At 44.7% G+C, this 14,458-nt stretch overlaps 1 protein-coding gene across 1 annotated transcript in view; it reads right to left on the bottom strand.

Annotated features, from left to right (window-relative positions):
• MYO10 (myosin X) overlaps positions 1–14,458 on the bottom strand; it is a 209,187-nt gene that overhangs the window by 36,843 nt on the left and 157,886 nt on the right. Inside the window, 2 exon segments of the mRNA XM_021702489.2 lie at positions 2,309–2,423; positions 2,521–2,645. Of these exon segments, the coding sequence (XP_021558164.2) occupies positions 2,309–2,423; positions 2,521–2,645 (240 nt within the window).

Below are 14,458 nucleotides of genomic sequence, written 5' to 3'. Positions count from 1 at the left end.
GGACTTCCTTCTAGCAAACGGAATATGGACAAGTGATGGGATGTCACTTCTGCGAATACATGAATTATAAGGACTCCGGCTGAGCTCTCCTGCTGGCCTTGAAGAAGTGAGCTGCCATGTTGTGGGATGGATCACATGGTAAGAAACTGCTGGGGCCTCCAGGAGCTCAGAGCGGTCCTGGGTGGCAGCCAGCAAGAAAACAGGGACCTCAGTCCTACAACTGCGAAGAACCAGATGCTGGCACCACATAAGCTTGGAAGAGGACCCCGAGCTCCAGAAGGGAATGCAGCCCCAGCTGACATTCTGACTGCAGTTCGGGCGACCCCGACAGAGGTCCTAGGTAAGCCATGCCTGGAGCCCTGACCTATAATACCGTGAGGGAATTAAAACATGTGCTGTTAAAGCAACTACGTTAGTGGTAGCTTGTTACACAGCAACAGATAACTAATCAATACCTCTGCATGCCATCACTACCCTGTTGGATGTTTGTATCTTAAATCCCTGCCAGGGTGAAAGTGCTCAAGAGTAGAAGAGCATGGGCCGCCTGGGTGGTTCAGTCGGTTGAACATCTGACTCTTGATTTCAGCTCAGGTTGTGATCTCAGGGTCATGCGATCAAGATCGAGCCCCAAGCTCAGTGCGGAATCTGCTTGAGATGCTCTCTCCCTCTCTCTTTCTGCCCCTCCCCCCAACTCTCTTTCTTACTCTCTAAATTAAATAAATAAATCTTAAAAAAAACCTTAAGAGTGAAGAGTACGTCCATTATACACTTTCCCTTGCTGAATGTCCCCACATGATACATCCATACTTGTCACTGATGTGATAATGGACAGAATGTTTGTGTCCTCTCCATTTCCCAGTGTGATGGGATTTGGACACGGGACACGGTTTGGATGATGTCAGGAGGGCGGGGGGGGGGGGGGGGGAAGGCATGATGGGATTAGTGCCCTCTAAGAGGGAGAGAAGCCTGAGCTTGCTCTCCACCGCATGAGGACCCTGCTCTCAGACTTCCAGCCTCCAGGACTGTGAGAAATAAATGTCTGTTCTTCAAGGCACCCAGTCGGTGGTATTTTGTTATAGTAGCCCAAATGGACTAAGACAGTGAGAGGGAGTCTTAAGCAGACTCCACAATCAGAGCTGGGCCCAACACGGGGCTCGATCATGACCCTGAGATCATGACCTGAGCCGAAATCCAGAGTTGGACGCTCAACTGACTGAGCCACGCAGGCGCCCCCTTTTCCCTTTTTTTAAAGAAATAAATTCTTTGGTTAAAAACAATGTAATATGAGTGGAAGCTTTAAAATATTTTTTGGATGCTGCATTGCTACTCAGAGGGCCAGGAGGTTGAGGCATGAGGACCACCTCTTATGTTCGAGTACATCCAAACACTCAATGGTCAAGCCGCCCCAGCTGCCTGCATTTCTGTGCCAAGTCACATTTCTGTCTTTCCCGGGTGATGAGGCCCAGGAGCGGAGGGAAGAAACAAGAGTGAACAGCAAGTGAATATTTCGGCAGCTCCCTGCTACAAGCAGAAGAGGTCACACCACCAATTTTATGGCTAATTTTTGCTGTTGAGGCTAAACTGTCTGCCCCTCAGCTCCTGTCTGGAATAAAATGGATACAGACCTCATCTCAGCCACACCAGCATGTTCCAAAAATGACCTTCACTTGCTTTTCTAGACTGGATTTTGGTCAACCTACAAGATCTCGGACTATTGGCTGGTCTCTGGCACAACACGTCCTGTGGGGCAGGGATAGCATTCAGTGTCCGGATCACGAACAGTTAGAAGGGTCTGGGCTCTCACTTCTCTGAAGCCAGAGGCTGCCCAGCACTTCATGGCATTGAACTGCTCATCTGCCCAAATGTGCTGACTGCCTGCAGGAACACGCACGCACACTCTGGGTCTGAGGTTTCAGAAAACAGAGCTCCTGACAAGTCAAGTACTTCAGATAAAATATTAACTTTTGTCTGGAGGACAAAAGACAACGGTGGGGATGGCACCATATTGTACCCCAAGTTCAAAAATAATTTGTTAGCAATTGCACAGGATACCTGCCCTAACATCTCCCAGGAGTTCGATGGGATGAATGTTCTTTCTTCTTTTTCTTTTAAAGATTTTATTTATTGATTTGAGAGAAAGAGAGAACGAGCGGGTGAGGAGGGGCAGAGGGAGAGGGAGAAGCGGGGAGCCCGATGCGGGGCTCGATCCCAGGACGCTGGGATCATGACCTGAGCCGAAGGGAGACGCTTCACCGGCTGAGCCACCCAGGTGCCCCAGGGGATGAAGGTTCTTTCTCCGTATCTTTACCTTGGTTTTGCCCAGCTGCCACTGACTGTTGGAGGAGTCGTAGAGCTGCAGCAGAGCCGTGCACTTCCCCCGGATGTCCTCGGGCACAGCCGCGTTCCGCATCAGCACTTTATACCTGCCGCATAAAGACGTCACCCGCGTCACCTTTTGCTACGACCCTCCTTTTCCCAGTGCCTCCGAAAAGAAAGAGGATCTATTCAGCCTGGCCTTGCCTTTTGTAGAAATCCTGAAAGGGTCTCCGGACTGCATACCCCGCCTTCCGGATCCTCACCGTCTCCAGCATCCCCGAGTATCGCAGCTGGTTTAGCACAACCGCCTGGTCAAACTGGTCTGGCATCTAGAACATGTGAAACGGTGAGAGGATAAAGTGAATGAGGCAATCCCCCCATTCTCTCTCTCTGTCTCACACACACACGTGCACGCACGCGCACACACGTAACCCAGACAAAAATACAGAAGAGAAAGCAAACCCCATCCCCAGGGACCCATCACTTGGCTTCAACAACCATCACCCTGTGAATCCAGCACCATCCAGGAGCCCTTAGTCCCTGCCCTTAAATTTTTCCGAAGTCCCAGACTTCACATCATCTCATTCGTAAATACAATCAATACCATTTCTCAATATAACCACACCACCATTATCATGTCTTAAAAGATACCAATAATTTGCTGGTATTAATCTCCATGTTCAAATTTCTGTTTTAATGATCATAAACATAACTACCATTTTAAATACTGTTTTTCAAAGAACCTAGGAAGTGTCATCTGGATGTCAATAAACTTTTTGAACTTCCATTTCAAGGAACTGAAAGGCATGTTTCTAGCCAAAGAATAGAGTGACCCAGTGAGGGATGGAGGGAGGGGTGGGTGCGGCTGGGGTGGGGAGTGGGGAGACAGAAAGCGTACCAGTGGAAAAAATACAGAATTTTAGTTTTCTCAATATCTAGTCAAATCCTCCATGTATCGAGACAAGATGATCCCTAAGTAAATGAATCCCAGAAAATCCAAACCACAGACAGACAAAAAAAAAAAATCAACCCAAAACTTCATGTCCTGAAATGTATTCTCTTATCCACTCCATTACCAAACAAACTAGCATTGCTGACAGGACAATGGTCTTTCAGGGGAAAGCCCAAAAGTAGGCCATTTCCCACTCTCGGCTTTTTGGGCAATGATTTGTTTTTCAATCCAAACAGCCAGTCCCTTGAACTAATTTGTATTTTATCCTACACAACTGTAAATAAAATGACTGAAAAAGAGTGTGAGAGGATGGAAGTACACTGTTAAAAAGTGCAAAAAAAAAAAAAAAAAAAGAGTGGCTTAAATTTGCAGTCCTTATAAACGTGGTCATTAACACAAATTTAGGCTTAAAGCCACGTTGTCCCACAGGCTTCCCAAACTAGCGAAGAATAAATTTGAAGAATGCTCTGCAAATCTCCCCTACAGCTTTTGATGGAATAGCCTGCTATCATCTACAGCAGGCTGACTTCTCTTACATTTAATTTCATTCCTTCTACAAACAATGTGGTCAACTTGATTTACTCAGCAGTATTCTACCCGAGTACAGCCAAAAAATTAGGGCAAACTTCCAAAAAATTGTGGCTCCCTGGTTTTTAGTCTTGATTATTTATCCCTGGAAAAGGAAGAAAAACATAAAAATATGAAAAGTCACCCCCAGTTACTCTTATGCCTTATCTTTGTGTTCTAAAAACATGGAGAGAGGCAACAGTTCTAGAGGTATTTGGTTAACATGCTTCCGTTATATTATCTGGGAATATAATCTGAGCAGTAGCCATCCACAAAGACTAGCACAGAGCTAACGTAAAACAAACACAGCATAAAGCATCAGGCTTACTCAACTTCGTTAAATTCGTAATCAGACACCTACTAATTTAGTATTCAATCACTGGATGCTCAAAGACCTCTCTCAATCTCTCCCCTTCCCGGACCCACACTGTTTTTCCGTGCGTCTTTTCTTCCAATCCCTTATTTAACAATGTCCCCACGATTCCTTCATTTGGCACCAGTTCCTAGAACGTCCTAAAAAAGTATTACGAAAGGGACACCCCTATCCAAAAAAGTTCAGCCACACTCACCATCTTCAGCCTCTCCGAGGAACATTCCTCCTTCAGCTTGGCGCTCAGGCCAAAATTCATATGGAAAATGCCTGCCTCACTGACCTTTCGGGCACAGCTAAAGACACTGAACAATAATGAACACCATTCCTGTGCTTTAAGAAGTGCGCGGTCGCCATGACAACCCCTTCCACTCGGGCTAATTAGTGTGGTGTGGCCGTAGGATTTCATACAGCCCAGGGAGGGAGGCAGGGAGGCAGGGAGGCAGGGAGGCAGGGGGCCACCAGGAGCGGCCGCTCTTCCCAGGCTCGCGGTGCAATTGTGTAGTAATTTAACCAGGAAGGGGGATCTCTAGGCAGATTGTTGCCATGGGCAACCCACACAGCAATCAGGAGATTGGGGGGGCGGGCACGGTAAGCCTGTATTTCCATCCGTGCTTCTCTTTTTAGTTTCAACTTCCTTCTCTGGCGAATTTAATGTTCAACGATGACCCAGCTGGGGGCGGGACACGTCACAACTTAGAGGCATTTTCCTTCCCAAACTTCACCAGCGCACACTGGTCTTCACTGGGAACTAGTTTTCCAGAGCTGGAGTTTGCTCTGACAGAGACCGCCTAACGTTTTGATGGCAACAAATAACATGGACTTTGGAAGTAATGGCTATAAACCAGGGCTTTAAACACCTACTATATGCAAGGGTTCATGGTTCATGCTCAAGGAAGACTAAAAAAAAAAAAAAAGTGGGGCTAGATTTTTTTTTTTCTTCCTTTAATCAACAACCCCCACCAGGGCGCTGCATTTGTTACAACTCATGAATCATCACAGCCTAGAGTCCATAGTTTACAGGGCTCCGAGGTCTTGCGCATTCGAAGGGTTGTAATGGATAATGACATACATCGACCATTAGAGGATCATAGAGAGTAGTTTCGCTGCCCTAAAATTCCTCTGGGCTCCGCCTACTCATTTCTACCTCCCCCAACCCCTGGCAAGCACTAATCTTTTCATGGCTTCCTTGTTTTTTTAACATTTAATTTTTTATTTATTTTTTTAAAGATTTTTTAATTTATTTATTTGAGAGAGCGAGCGAGCATGAGCAGGGGGAAGGGTAGAGAGAGAAGCAGACTCCCCACTGAGACATTTACTTTTTGAAAATCAGTTTAAGGTTCACAGCAACATTAAGAGGAAGGTCCAGACATTTCCCTTAGGCCCTTGCCGCCCCCATGCGTAGGCTCACAGGGGCTGCATTCCGTCTCCCAGGACCCTTCAACTTAGAAGGGTGCCAGGTATACCAACCAATCCTCATTCCTTACGTAGCAGAAAGCCGAATATAAAACCATATCAAACATTAAAATTAAGCTCCTTAGGAATGCGGAAGAAAGCAAAGTATGAGGAGGTACAGGGGACACATAATTTGAACCCAGGTCTGACCCAGAATCTGGGCTCTAACAACTTCTATTCATTGCTGCAGGGGAAGGGGCGTATCACAGAGAATGCAGCACAAACAATAGCTAAGAGGCAGAACAAGAACCTGGGCGTCCAGCTGTTAGTCTGGGGCAGAAAGTAGGGTGCAGTGGACCTGGGCAGCTGTGCTTCCTGCATCCCAACTTTGATGGCAACTGTTTTCAAGATAAGGACCAACAGAGGCTTAGAGTAAGAGATGAATGCGGTCAGACCTGAAGTGTACAAGGATCCCTTTGTCGGCAGCGTCAAAACTGGAAACAAGACCAGAAGAACGGCCAGGGATATTTTGATATCAGGCACATCACGAAATATTATGCAGCCATTAAAAACGAGACCAAGTGAAAGATGTGCCAGTAGACTCTCAGGCCTTTGGCAAGCTGAGAAAAGATGCAGGAAAGTATTAAAACAATCTCATTTTTGTAAAACAATGACCTCACCAAAAAACCCCAAAGGAACAAAAATACCCCCCAAAAGAACAACAACAAAAAATCGACCCTGCCCTATTTACTGTATGTGCATAAATATGCAGGCATACCTCGTCTTATCACGCTTCACAGATGCTGTGTTTTTCACAAATTGAAGGTCTGTGGCAAAGCTGTGTCAAGTCTGTTGGCACCATTTTCCCAACAGCATTTGCTCACTTTGTCTCTGTGCCACGTTTTGGTAATTCTTGCAAAACTTCAAACTTTTTCATTGTCATCAGTGATTATGACCTGCTGTAAGCTCAAATGGTGCTGAGCATCTTTAAATTAAGATATGCACACTTTTTTAAAGACATAATGCTACTGCACACTTAACAGACTCCAGAATAATATAATGTTATATGCGCTGGGAAACCAAAACATTCATCTGGCTTGCTTTTTGTGATACTCACTTTATTGCAGTGGTCTGCAAACAAACCCACAGTACCTCTGAGGTATTTCTGTCTAAATCTAGATACGTATGTGCAGAAAAGCACAGGAAGACTCAGGTTTAGTCCTTATTGGGATTGGAGGCGCTATTATGGACGCTGGGAAGAAAAGTTGCTAGGAAAAAAGGAAATGAAAAAATTAGGCTGCACTGAACGAAGGAGATAATCATGTATATACAATATGACTATTTTTCTACATGGCTATATGTCTTTGAAGATGTTTAATAAATAACATGTTTTTACAAGGTATAAAAACCCAGATATCGAGTGGATTCTAGAGGTCCTGCATGGAATAGAGTGAAAAAGGGAAAGAGAAGCAAGGAGACCAAGTGTGAAGCTACTGGAAGAATAAAGTAGAAACAACCTAAATGTCCACCAACAGATGAATGCATGGGGGTGCCCGGATGGCTCAGTTGGTAGAGCATGTGACTCTTGATCTCGGGGTCATGAATTTGAGCCCCACATTGGGTGCAGATTACTTTAAAAAAAATGAAAACAAAACAAAAACCCCAAATGAATGTATAAACAAAATATAGTTTATCTATTCACACAATGGAGTATTATTTGGTCCTAAAAAGGAATGAAGCACTAATACACACTATATGAACCCTTAGAACATTTTACTAAGTGAAAGAAGCCCGTCACAAAAAATCACGTGCATATTATAGGATTCCATCCATATGAAATGTCCAGAAAGGGAACTCTGCAGACACAGAGTCGTGGCCGCCTAGGGTTGGTGGAAGCAGTGGGGGTAGGTATGTGTGTGTGTGTGTGGGGGGGCAGGCCAACGGTAGGGGGTTTCTTTGTGAGCTGATGAAAAAGTTCTAAAACTGACAGTGGTGATGGGGGCACTTTATCTGTGAACATACAAAAACCCGCCAAATTGTACAGTTCAAATGGGTCAATTGTATGGTATGTGAATTCTATCTAAATAAAGCCAGTTTTTTAAAGTATTTTAAACGCCACACAAGACATGGAGGCATTTAAAATGGACAAGCAGTGGGGCACCTGGTTGGCGCAGTCAGTTAAGTGTCCCACTCTTGGTTTCGGGTCAGGTCTGATCTCAGGGTCGTGGGATCCAGACCTGGGTCAGGCTCTGCACTCAGTGCCGTGTCTGCTTGAGATTCTCTCTCCCTCTTGCCCCTCCTGCACGTGCTCGCTCTAAAATAAATATGTACATCTTAAAAAATAAATAAAAAATTAAAAAATAAAATGGACAAGCAGCAATGGATGTGAGGGAAAGTCTTCATCCTGGAGACAGGATTGAATGTATTTGTTTCGGGTAATTCAATTCTAAAATAATAATAATAATAATGAGGAAAACTATTTTCCCCTACCATCTTAAAAAGATTTCAGAATGCCTAGACAAAACAAATGACTGAGAACATGCTAAGACCTCCCCCCAAAATCCAGTTACGAGCAAGCCCTACCTTCTGCAGCTTCAAATCTAAATAAAGGGCAAGAGAGGTGCTGATAAACAGGGACCCAGGACAGGGGAGACGCTTCACAATCAGAGACAGAAATAAATGCATTTATGTATTAATGAATCTGATTACCCCGAACATTACCTAGCCTTTCATAATTTCATAAATATTGCATAAAGATAATAAGAAGGGTGTCAGCGAATTTGGAAATAGCCACCTGTCTACAGTACGAGGACATTCAATCTGTGCTTACTTAAGAAAATAGAGCGAGTTCATTATCGATGGACCCTCAAAGTTCTCGTGCTTCTCAGCATTTGAGAGAGATTTCAGAAACCAGGCAAGGAGGCCTGGGAACTCAGGAAGAGTGGGAATCTGGCTTGCCACACAGAGGTCCACGGGGTTTGGTGCGGGGCTAGCCACGACTTCAGGCAGAAGGTACTTCTCTACTCTGACTGGGTGGGTGAGAAGGGCAGATGATTCCATCTTGTAGAAGAGGAAACTGGAAGTTCCTTCCATAGACTGAGAGCAACCCTCCAGGTTACAGCATGAAATGCCCGTTTCTGTTTGGACCCAACAAACAACTGGGTCCAAATTGGAGATTGGCTCCAATCTGCTTAGAATGCAACATGGCAGCAAGCCATAGGCCTGACAATCCAGGTCCTCGGAGCACAGAAAAACCAAACATGAGATCTGAATATTTTACCGACAAGTGCCTTCCTTACTGCCCTTAGTAGCTTAACAGAAAAAAATTTTTAACTTTCTATCTCACAAGACTTAATCTCCCACCTCTTTGGTGGACTGTTTCTCAAAGTGAGTAGTATAACATTCTAAAATTAAAGGGTCCTATTTCTTCCTCATATTTTTAAATGGATCCTGACCTACTTTTCCATGTGAAGTACATTCACCTTTATTTACATACATATTAGGTCTGCAACTGAGGGACTTATTTCATAGTCCATATGATGTTGGATTAGTCCCTGGCATCCTGAGAAATATAAAACAAGCTAATTATTTAATAAAAAGAACCCTTACATGATTCTTTATTTTGGTAAGCAAATATTCCGGACTCGGGGAGAAGCACTGCAACTAACCTTACAGAGAGGATTGAATATCTTAGGTGTATTTGTATTTGCATTACCATTACCGGATATACCTTTACTCTATTCACCTTTAAACATAAACCTCACCTCTGATAACCCTTCTTCAACTACAGAAAATCAAAGATTCCAGAAAGGCTTATCCAAAGTCAATTATGTTACACTAATAAACTATCATTCCCAGCCCTGTAATGACTGAGAAAGTCTTACAATGGGACGCCTATCCTCACCTTAGTAATTAACCAAAAAAATTAATTAAAAAAAAAAAAAAAGATGCAAGGCCTCTCAATCTTTATTTGCTGTGTTTGCTACATCAAACTCTCAAAAGCAGTTAATAAATATTGAACAGAGGTTTATCGCGCTTTGAAGAGTTTTCAAAAGCATGGTTACCAAAGCGGCAATATAATTTTCCTGACCTTGAACAGGCACTAAACAAAAGCCCATTAAACTAGTGACAAAAGTTCTTTGTACTTACATCAGTCATTTCACTCCCGGGTTGTTAAACACTTTACACAGTTGTTGCTGCTTGCTAACTTTGCATCTTGAGCAAAGAGGCAGAAACTCATTTCCCCTAGAAAAGAGGCCACCCCCTGCCCCCTCCCAGGTGAGGAACGGGAAGCAACATGGTGACACTGACTGGCAAAAGCTGTCGTCAGTCCTGGAGGTCGGATTACAGAGCTGGAAATTTGTCCCTCACCAGGCACAGCCTTCACATGACACCCCTCCCGGCCAAGGGCGGTCACCAACCCTGAGGAGAAAACGCTCAACTATTACAGCTGGAAGCTGCTGTGTTCACCTCAGAGCCACGCAAACCCCAACTACCCGACAGGAAAGGAGAAGTTGGAACAGATCACACACGCGCACACACACACACACACACACGCACATGCAGAATCTTTCTGAGGCGCCACTTCAGCCATGCTGCGCCCCTGCTCACCAACTCCCAGCACACACCAAGCCAAGACAAAGGCTTCAATCTCACATTCCAGGCCCCACACTATGGCTCCAGCCAGCCTTCCAGTCAACACACAGCTAGGCAAACCCTACATTTTATTCAAGTTCTAGAGAACCCCAGCTGTTTCTGGACTAAAGCTGTCACTTCCTGTCTTCCTCAGCTGGGGCTAGCCCCACCACCCGTTCCTCCCATTGTCTCTAACTGGCGAGTTTCATGGGTCTTTTAGGGGTCTCTCAAACATTCCCTCCTCAATACATAAACCTGTTCCTGAGGCATCTGACCGGCGCCATCTGCCACCTCCCCTTCCCTTGGCAGCACACGTGTACTTGCCTTAGGACGTGACCTTGACCATGCGTTTTCTCCTGGCACGTATATTTGCATGTCCATTAGACATATTCATGTGAAGTCCCCAGTAGATGATACATTCTCTCAGGGGAGGGTCTAAATTTTATGAATTTGTCACTAAATTGCCTACCATTGGTCCCGACACACCATATACACACACTCTTATACGACGGCGTTACATAAAAAAAAACTGTGGTTCTGTTTACAGCCTTTTCCAGAGTACTTATTTGGCAAGGACTTAGAAACGACATCAAAAGACAGTTCATCAAAGGAAAAATTGATTAACTTCTCTGTGTAAGATACTGTTAAGACAATGAAAAGACAAGCAATACACTGGGAAAAGATTTTTAAAAATATTTATCTGAAAAAATACTGTATCCAACATACAGAAGAACACTTTCTACTCAGCAATATGAAAACCACCACCCAAGGTAAAAAGTAGGGAAAAGATCTGGACATATCATCAAAGAAGATTTAGGGATGGCTACTGAGCATATGGAAAGATACTCAACAGCAGTTGTTTTAGGAAATTGCTAATTAAAACAATGATACCTCCACACCCCTGTTAGAATGATTAAATCCAGAAAACTGAAAATACCCAGTGATGGCGAAGATGTGGGGCAACAGGAATGCTAACTCACAGGTGGCTGGATGCAAAACGATACAGCCAATTTGGAAGACAGTTTCTCATAAAGCTAAACACAGTTTTATATGATCCAGCAAGCATGCTCTTAAGGATTTAGCCAACTGAACCGAACACCCAAAAACCTGCAGGTGAATGTTCGTAACAGCTTTAGTCAGAACTGTCAAAATTTAGAAGCAATCAAGATGTCGTCCAATAGGTGAATGGCTGAAGAAACTGTGGTATATCCATATAATGCAATATTAGTCAGAGATTTTTAAAAAAGAGATATCAAGCTCCCCAAAACAGGGAGGGACCTTAAATCATAGCGCTACAGGAAAACAGCCTGAAATGAGCATACGTGTCTACTACTTGGTTCCAATTATATGGCATTTGAATAAGGCAAAGCCATAGAGAGAGTATAAACAGCAGTGGTTCCCGGGGACTCAGCGGGGAGGGATGAATACATAAAGCACAGGGACATTTTAGGTTGGTGGAGCTATTCTGTATGATACTGTAATGGTGGATATACCACATGATACACTTGCCCAGATCCGGAGAATTTTAAAGCACAAGAGTGAACCTTGGAGGATCCCAGGAAGTAATGTATATTGTCACAAAAGAATCTCAATGTATTACAAAGGCCTGAAAACCACCTCACTGAAGGACTGGGGGCGGGGCCGTCTTAAGTACCTTTGGAAATGGGGTCTGTATGCAAGACTAAGGGCAAAGGGAGCTGCATAGACACACTGTACCATAGCTGATAGAACTCTCCCCTGGGAATGACAGGTTCACAATTCCGCTACTACTGTACAATTAAATAGGCGGATGGCGGGTGGTGGGAGCCAGGTTTCTCACTGTTGGAGGGTGAATTTTGCAAGAAAACCTTAAAACAAATTCTATCCAACTAGATTTGATTTACTTTTACGAAAACAAGAGCAGAAAAACTCGGTTCTGGAGTTGGCGTAACTGGAACTCTTAAGGATGCCAGCCACAAGGTCCAAGCGGTCCTCAAAATGTGTTTCTAGAGAACATGCTCAATATCCCATTCTTTTTCTTAACTACTTATAGGACATAACCAGAATGTGTTTCTATAGGAAACAGTTCAGCTGCAAAACACAATGAAGTAACTTCTCAGTATGAAGTTCAGGGACGAATGTAAAAGAAATTGGGAAATAAAAGTAGTCTCATTTCTCCGTTAAGTTATGGTTAAATGACTGCATCCAAAGTTGTTGTTGTTTTTTTTTTTTTAAATCAGAAACACAGAGAATGTGTACAGTGAAAATCCCACAGCTCTCCTGGAGAAAACCACTCTGGCCAGCTTCCGGCGACTCCGTCTGGACATATTCAATGCACGTACGAACACACGACCGTGTGTGCATTCTACACACACCTAACAAGCACATACAGGTACACACACACACAAGCTTTGTCAAAGAAAAAAAAAAAGGCAAATGAAAGCATGCCCTACATTTCGTTCTCACCTAAAGACATCGCTGTTAAGACACACAGGTGCCCCATGTTCTTTCCACCAGCCGCACAGCAACATCACTACCAGGACGTACTTCATCAGCTAGTCCCTAGGGAGGACGTCTCGGTGGTTTCTACTCTTGGCTGTATTCTATTCAGATTTTACTGAATGGAAGGAAATTAAAAGAGTGGAACGGCGGAGTCCCCACACCAGAGCGCTTCCTGTCCACACCCCTATCCTGGCTCTCAAGAGTCCCTTTGTTTCGTGGCGAATGCAGTCCTGTACTTTCAATGGCCCGTGGTTAGGAGCACGGAGAACTGGAAGGCGACTGCTCCCACGTGAAGCTTTATAACCTCCACATCTCTGCCCAGCCTCGACCTCTAAGGCAACAGGATTAGAGATGCCTCCTGTCAGAGAGGCTTTGTTCTAGGACAAGATCACCCTGCGGGAGACTCCCTCAGCTCCCACTTTACACGGTGTCCTTGTTAGTTTGACATTTTAATCAACCAGAAAGTAATTACTGATAACACTCTAGTGGCTTAATTCTGTCAGTCTTCTATGCGGAGTGTCATAATGTTATGTGTGCCACCATCTTGTAGTGTCAGACCATGGAAATGTGGGAGTTTGTCACGCTACATAACAAGGTCATTTAATGTATTTCTAGTCCAAAGGACGCACAGAAATCTACAGGGATGGATTATGACAAAAGGCTGTGTCTCAGGGGCGCCTGGGTGGCTCAGTTGGTTAAGCGACTGCCTTCGGCTCAGGTCATGAACCTGGAGTCCCAGGATCGAGTCCCGCATCGGGCTCCCTGCTCGGCGGGGAGTCTGCTTCTCCCTCTGACCCTCTCATGCTCTTTCTGTCTCATTCTGTCTCTCAAATAAAGAAATAAAATCTTTAAAAAAAAAAAAAAAAAGGCTGTGTCTTAAACTAATTTAATAAAAATAGCAGCTACTACTCACTGAACAGGAGCTATGTTTCCACCAACGAATGAAGCATTCTACCGGCATCTCAATCCTTCCAACTGCTCTATGAATTCCGTCAGCCTACGATGATCAAATTAAATGTGTAACAGAAGGCAAAGAGAGCCAACTCCTCAGAAAATGCTCCTAGCTAACAACATCTGCATAGCACTTTGCAGCTTCCAAACTACATACATACAGGGGAGCACGCACTCAGCTCTACCACCCAGGAAGGCAGGAAGGGCAGCTGCGGTGTTTTCATGCAACAGGTCCAAAGACTGAGTGACGGGAGTCACACCACACGGCAGTTACCGCTTCTAATACTGGAATCCCTGCAGATTCTGCCCAAGCATCCCCAGAGCGCAGGAGCTCCTCTCCTCGTCCACAAGTTCGAGCCCAAAGTGACCCCACGCGAGCAGCTACTACGACCACCCGCGGGTGCCTGGTCCCGTTGAAGCGCTTCTGTTCTGGAGCGCGGACTGCTCTGCGTTTGTGAGTCCCTACTGTGGTGGTGGTGACGGTAGCACTAAGAGCATCTGTAGCAATGGTACTAGTAATAACAGTACTAGTAATGAAAGAGCAGCAGCAACGAGGAAGGCTAACACACCAGGAACTCACCGTGTGCCAGACATTACACCAACTTTATAATGCTGGCTCTTACTGAACTTTTTAAGATTCTATTCTGAAGTAATCTCTACACCCAACGTGGGACTCGAACTTACAACCCCGAGATCAAGAGCTGCATGCTCGGCGCGCCTGGGTGGCTCAGTGGTTAAAGCGTCTGCCTTCGGCTCAGGTCATGATCCCAGGGTCCTGGGATCGAGGCCTA

The sequence above is a fragment of the Neomonachus schauinslandi genome, chromosome 7, assembly GCF_002201575.2.
Source record: "Neomonachus schauinslandi chromosome 7, ASM220157v2, whole genome shotgun sequence".
Classification (NCBI taxonomy): Eukaryota; Metazoa; Chordata; class Mammalia; order Carnivora; family Phocidae; genus Neomonachus; species Neomonachus schauinslandi.
The sequence above is the reverse complement of the archived record's forward strand: the minus strand, read 5'-3'. Positions and strand labels throughout refer to the sequence as shown.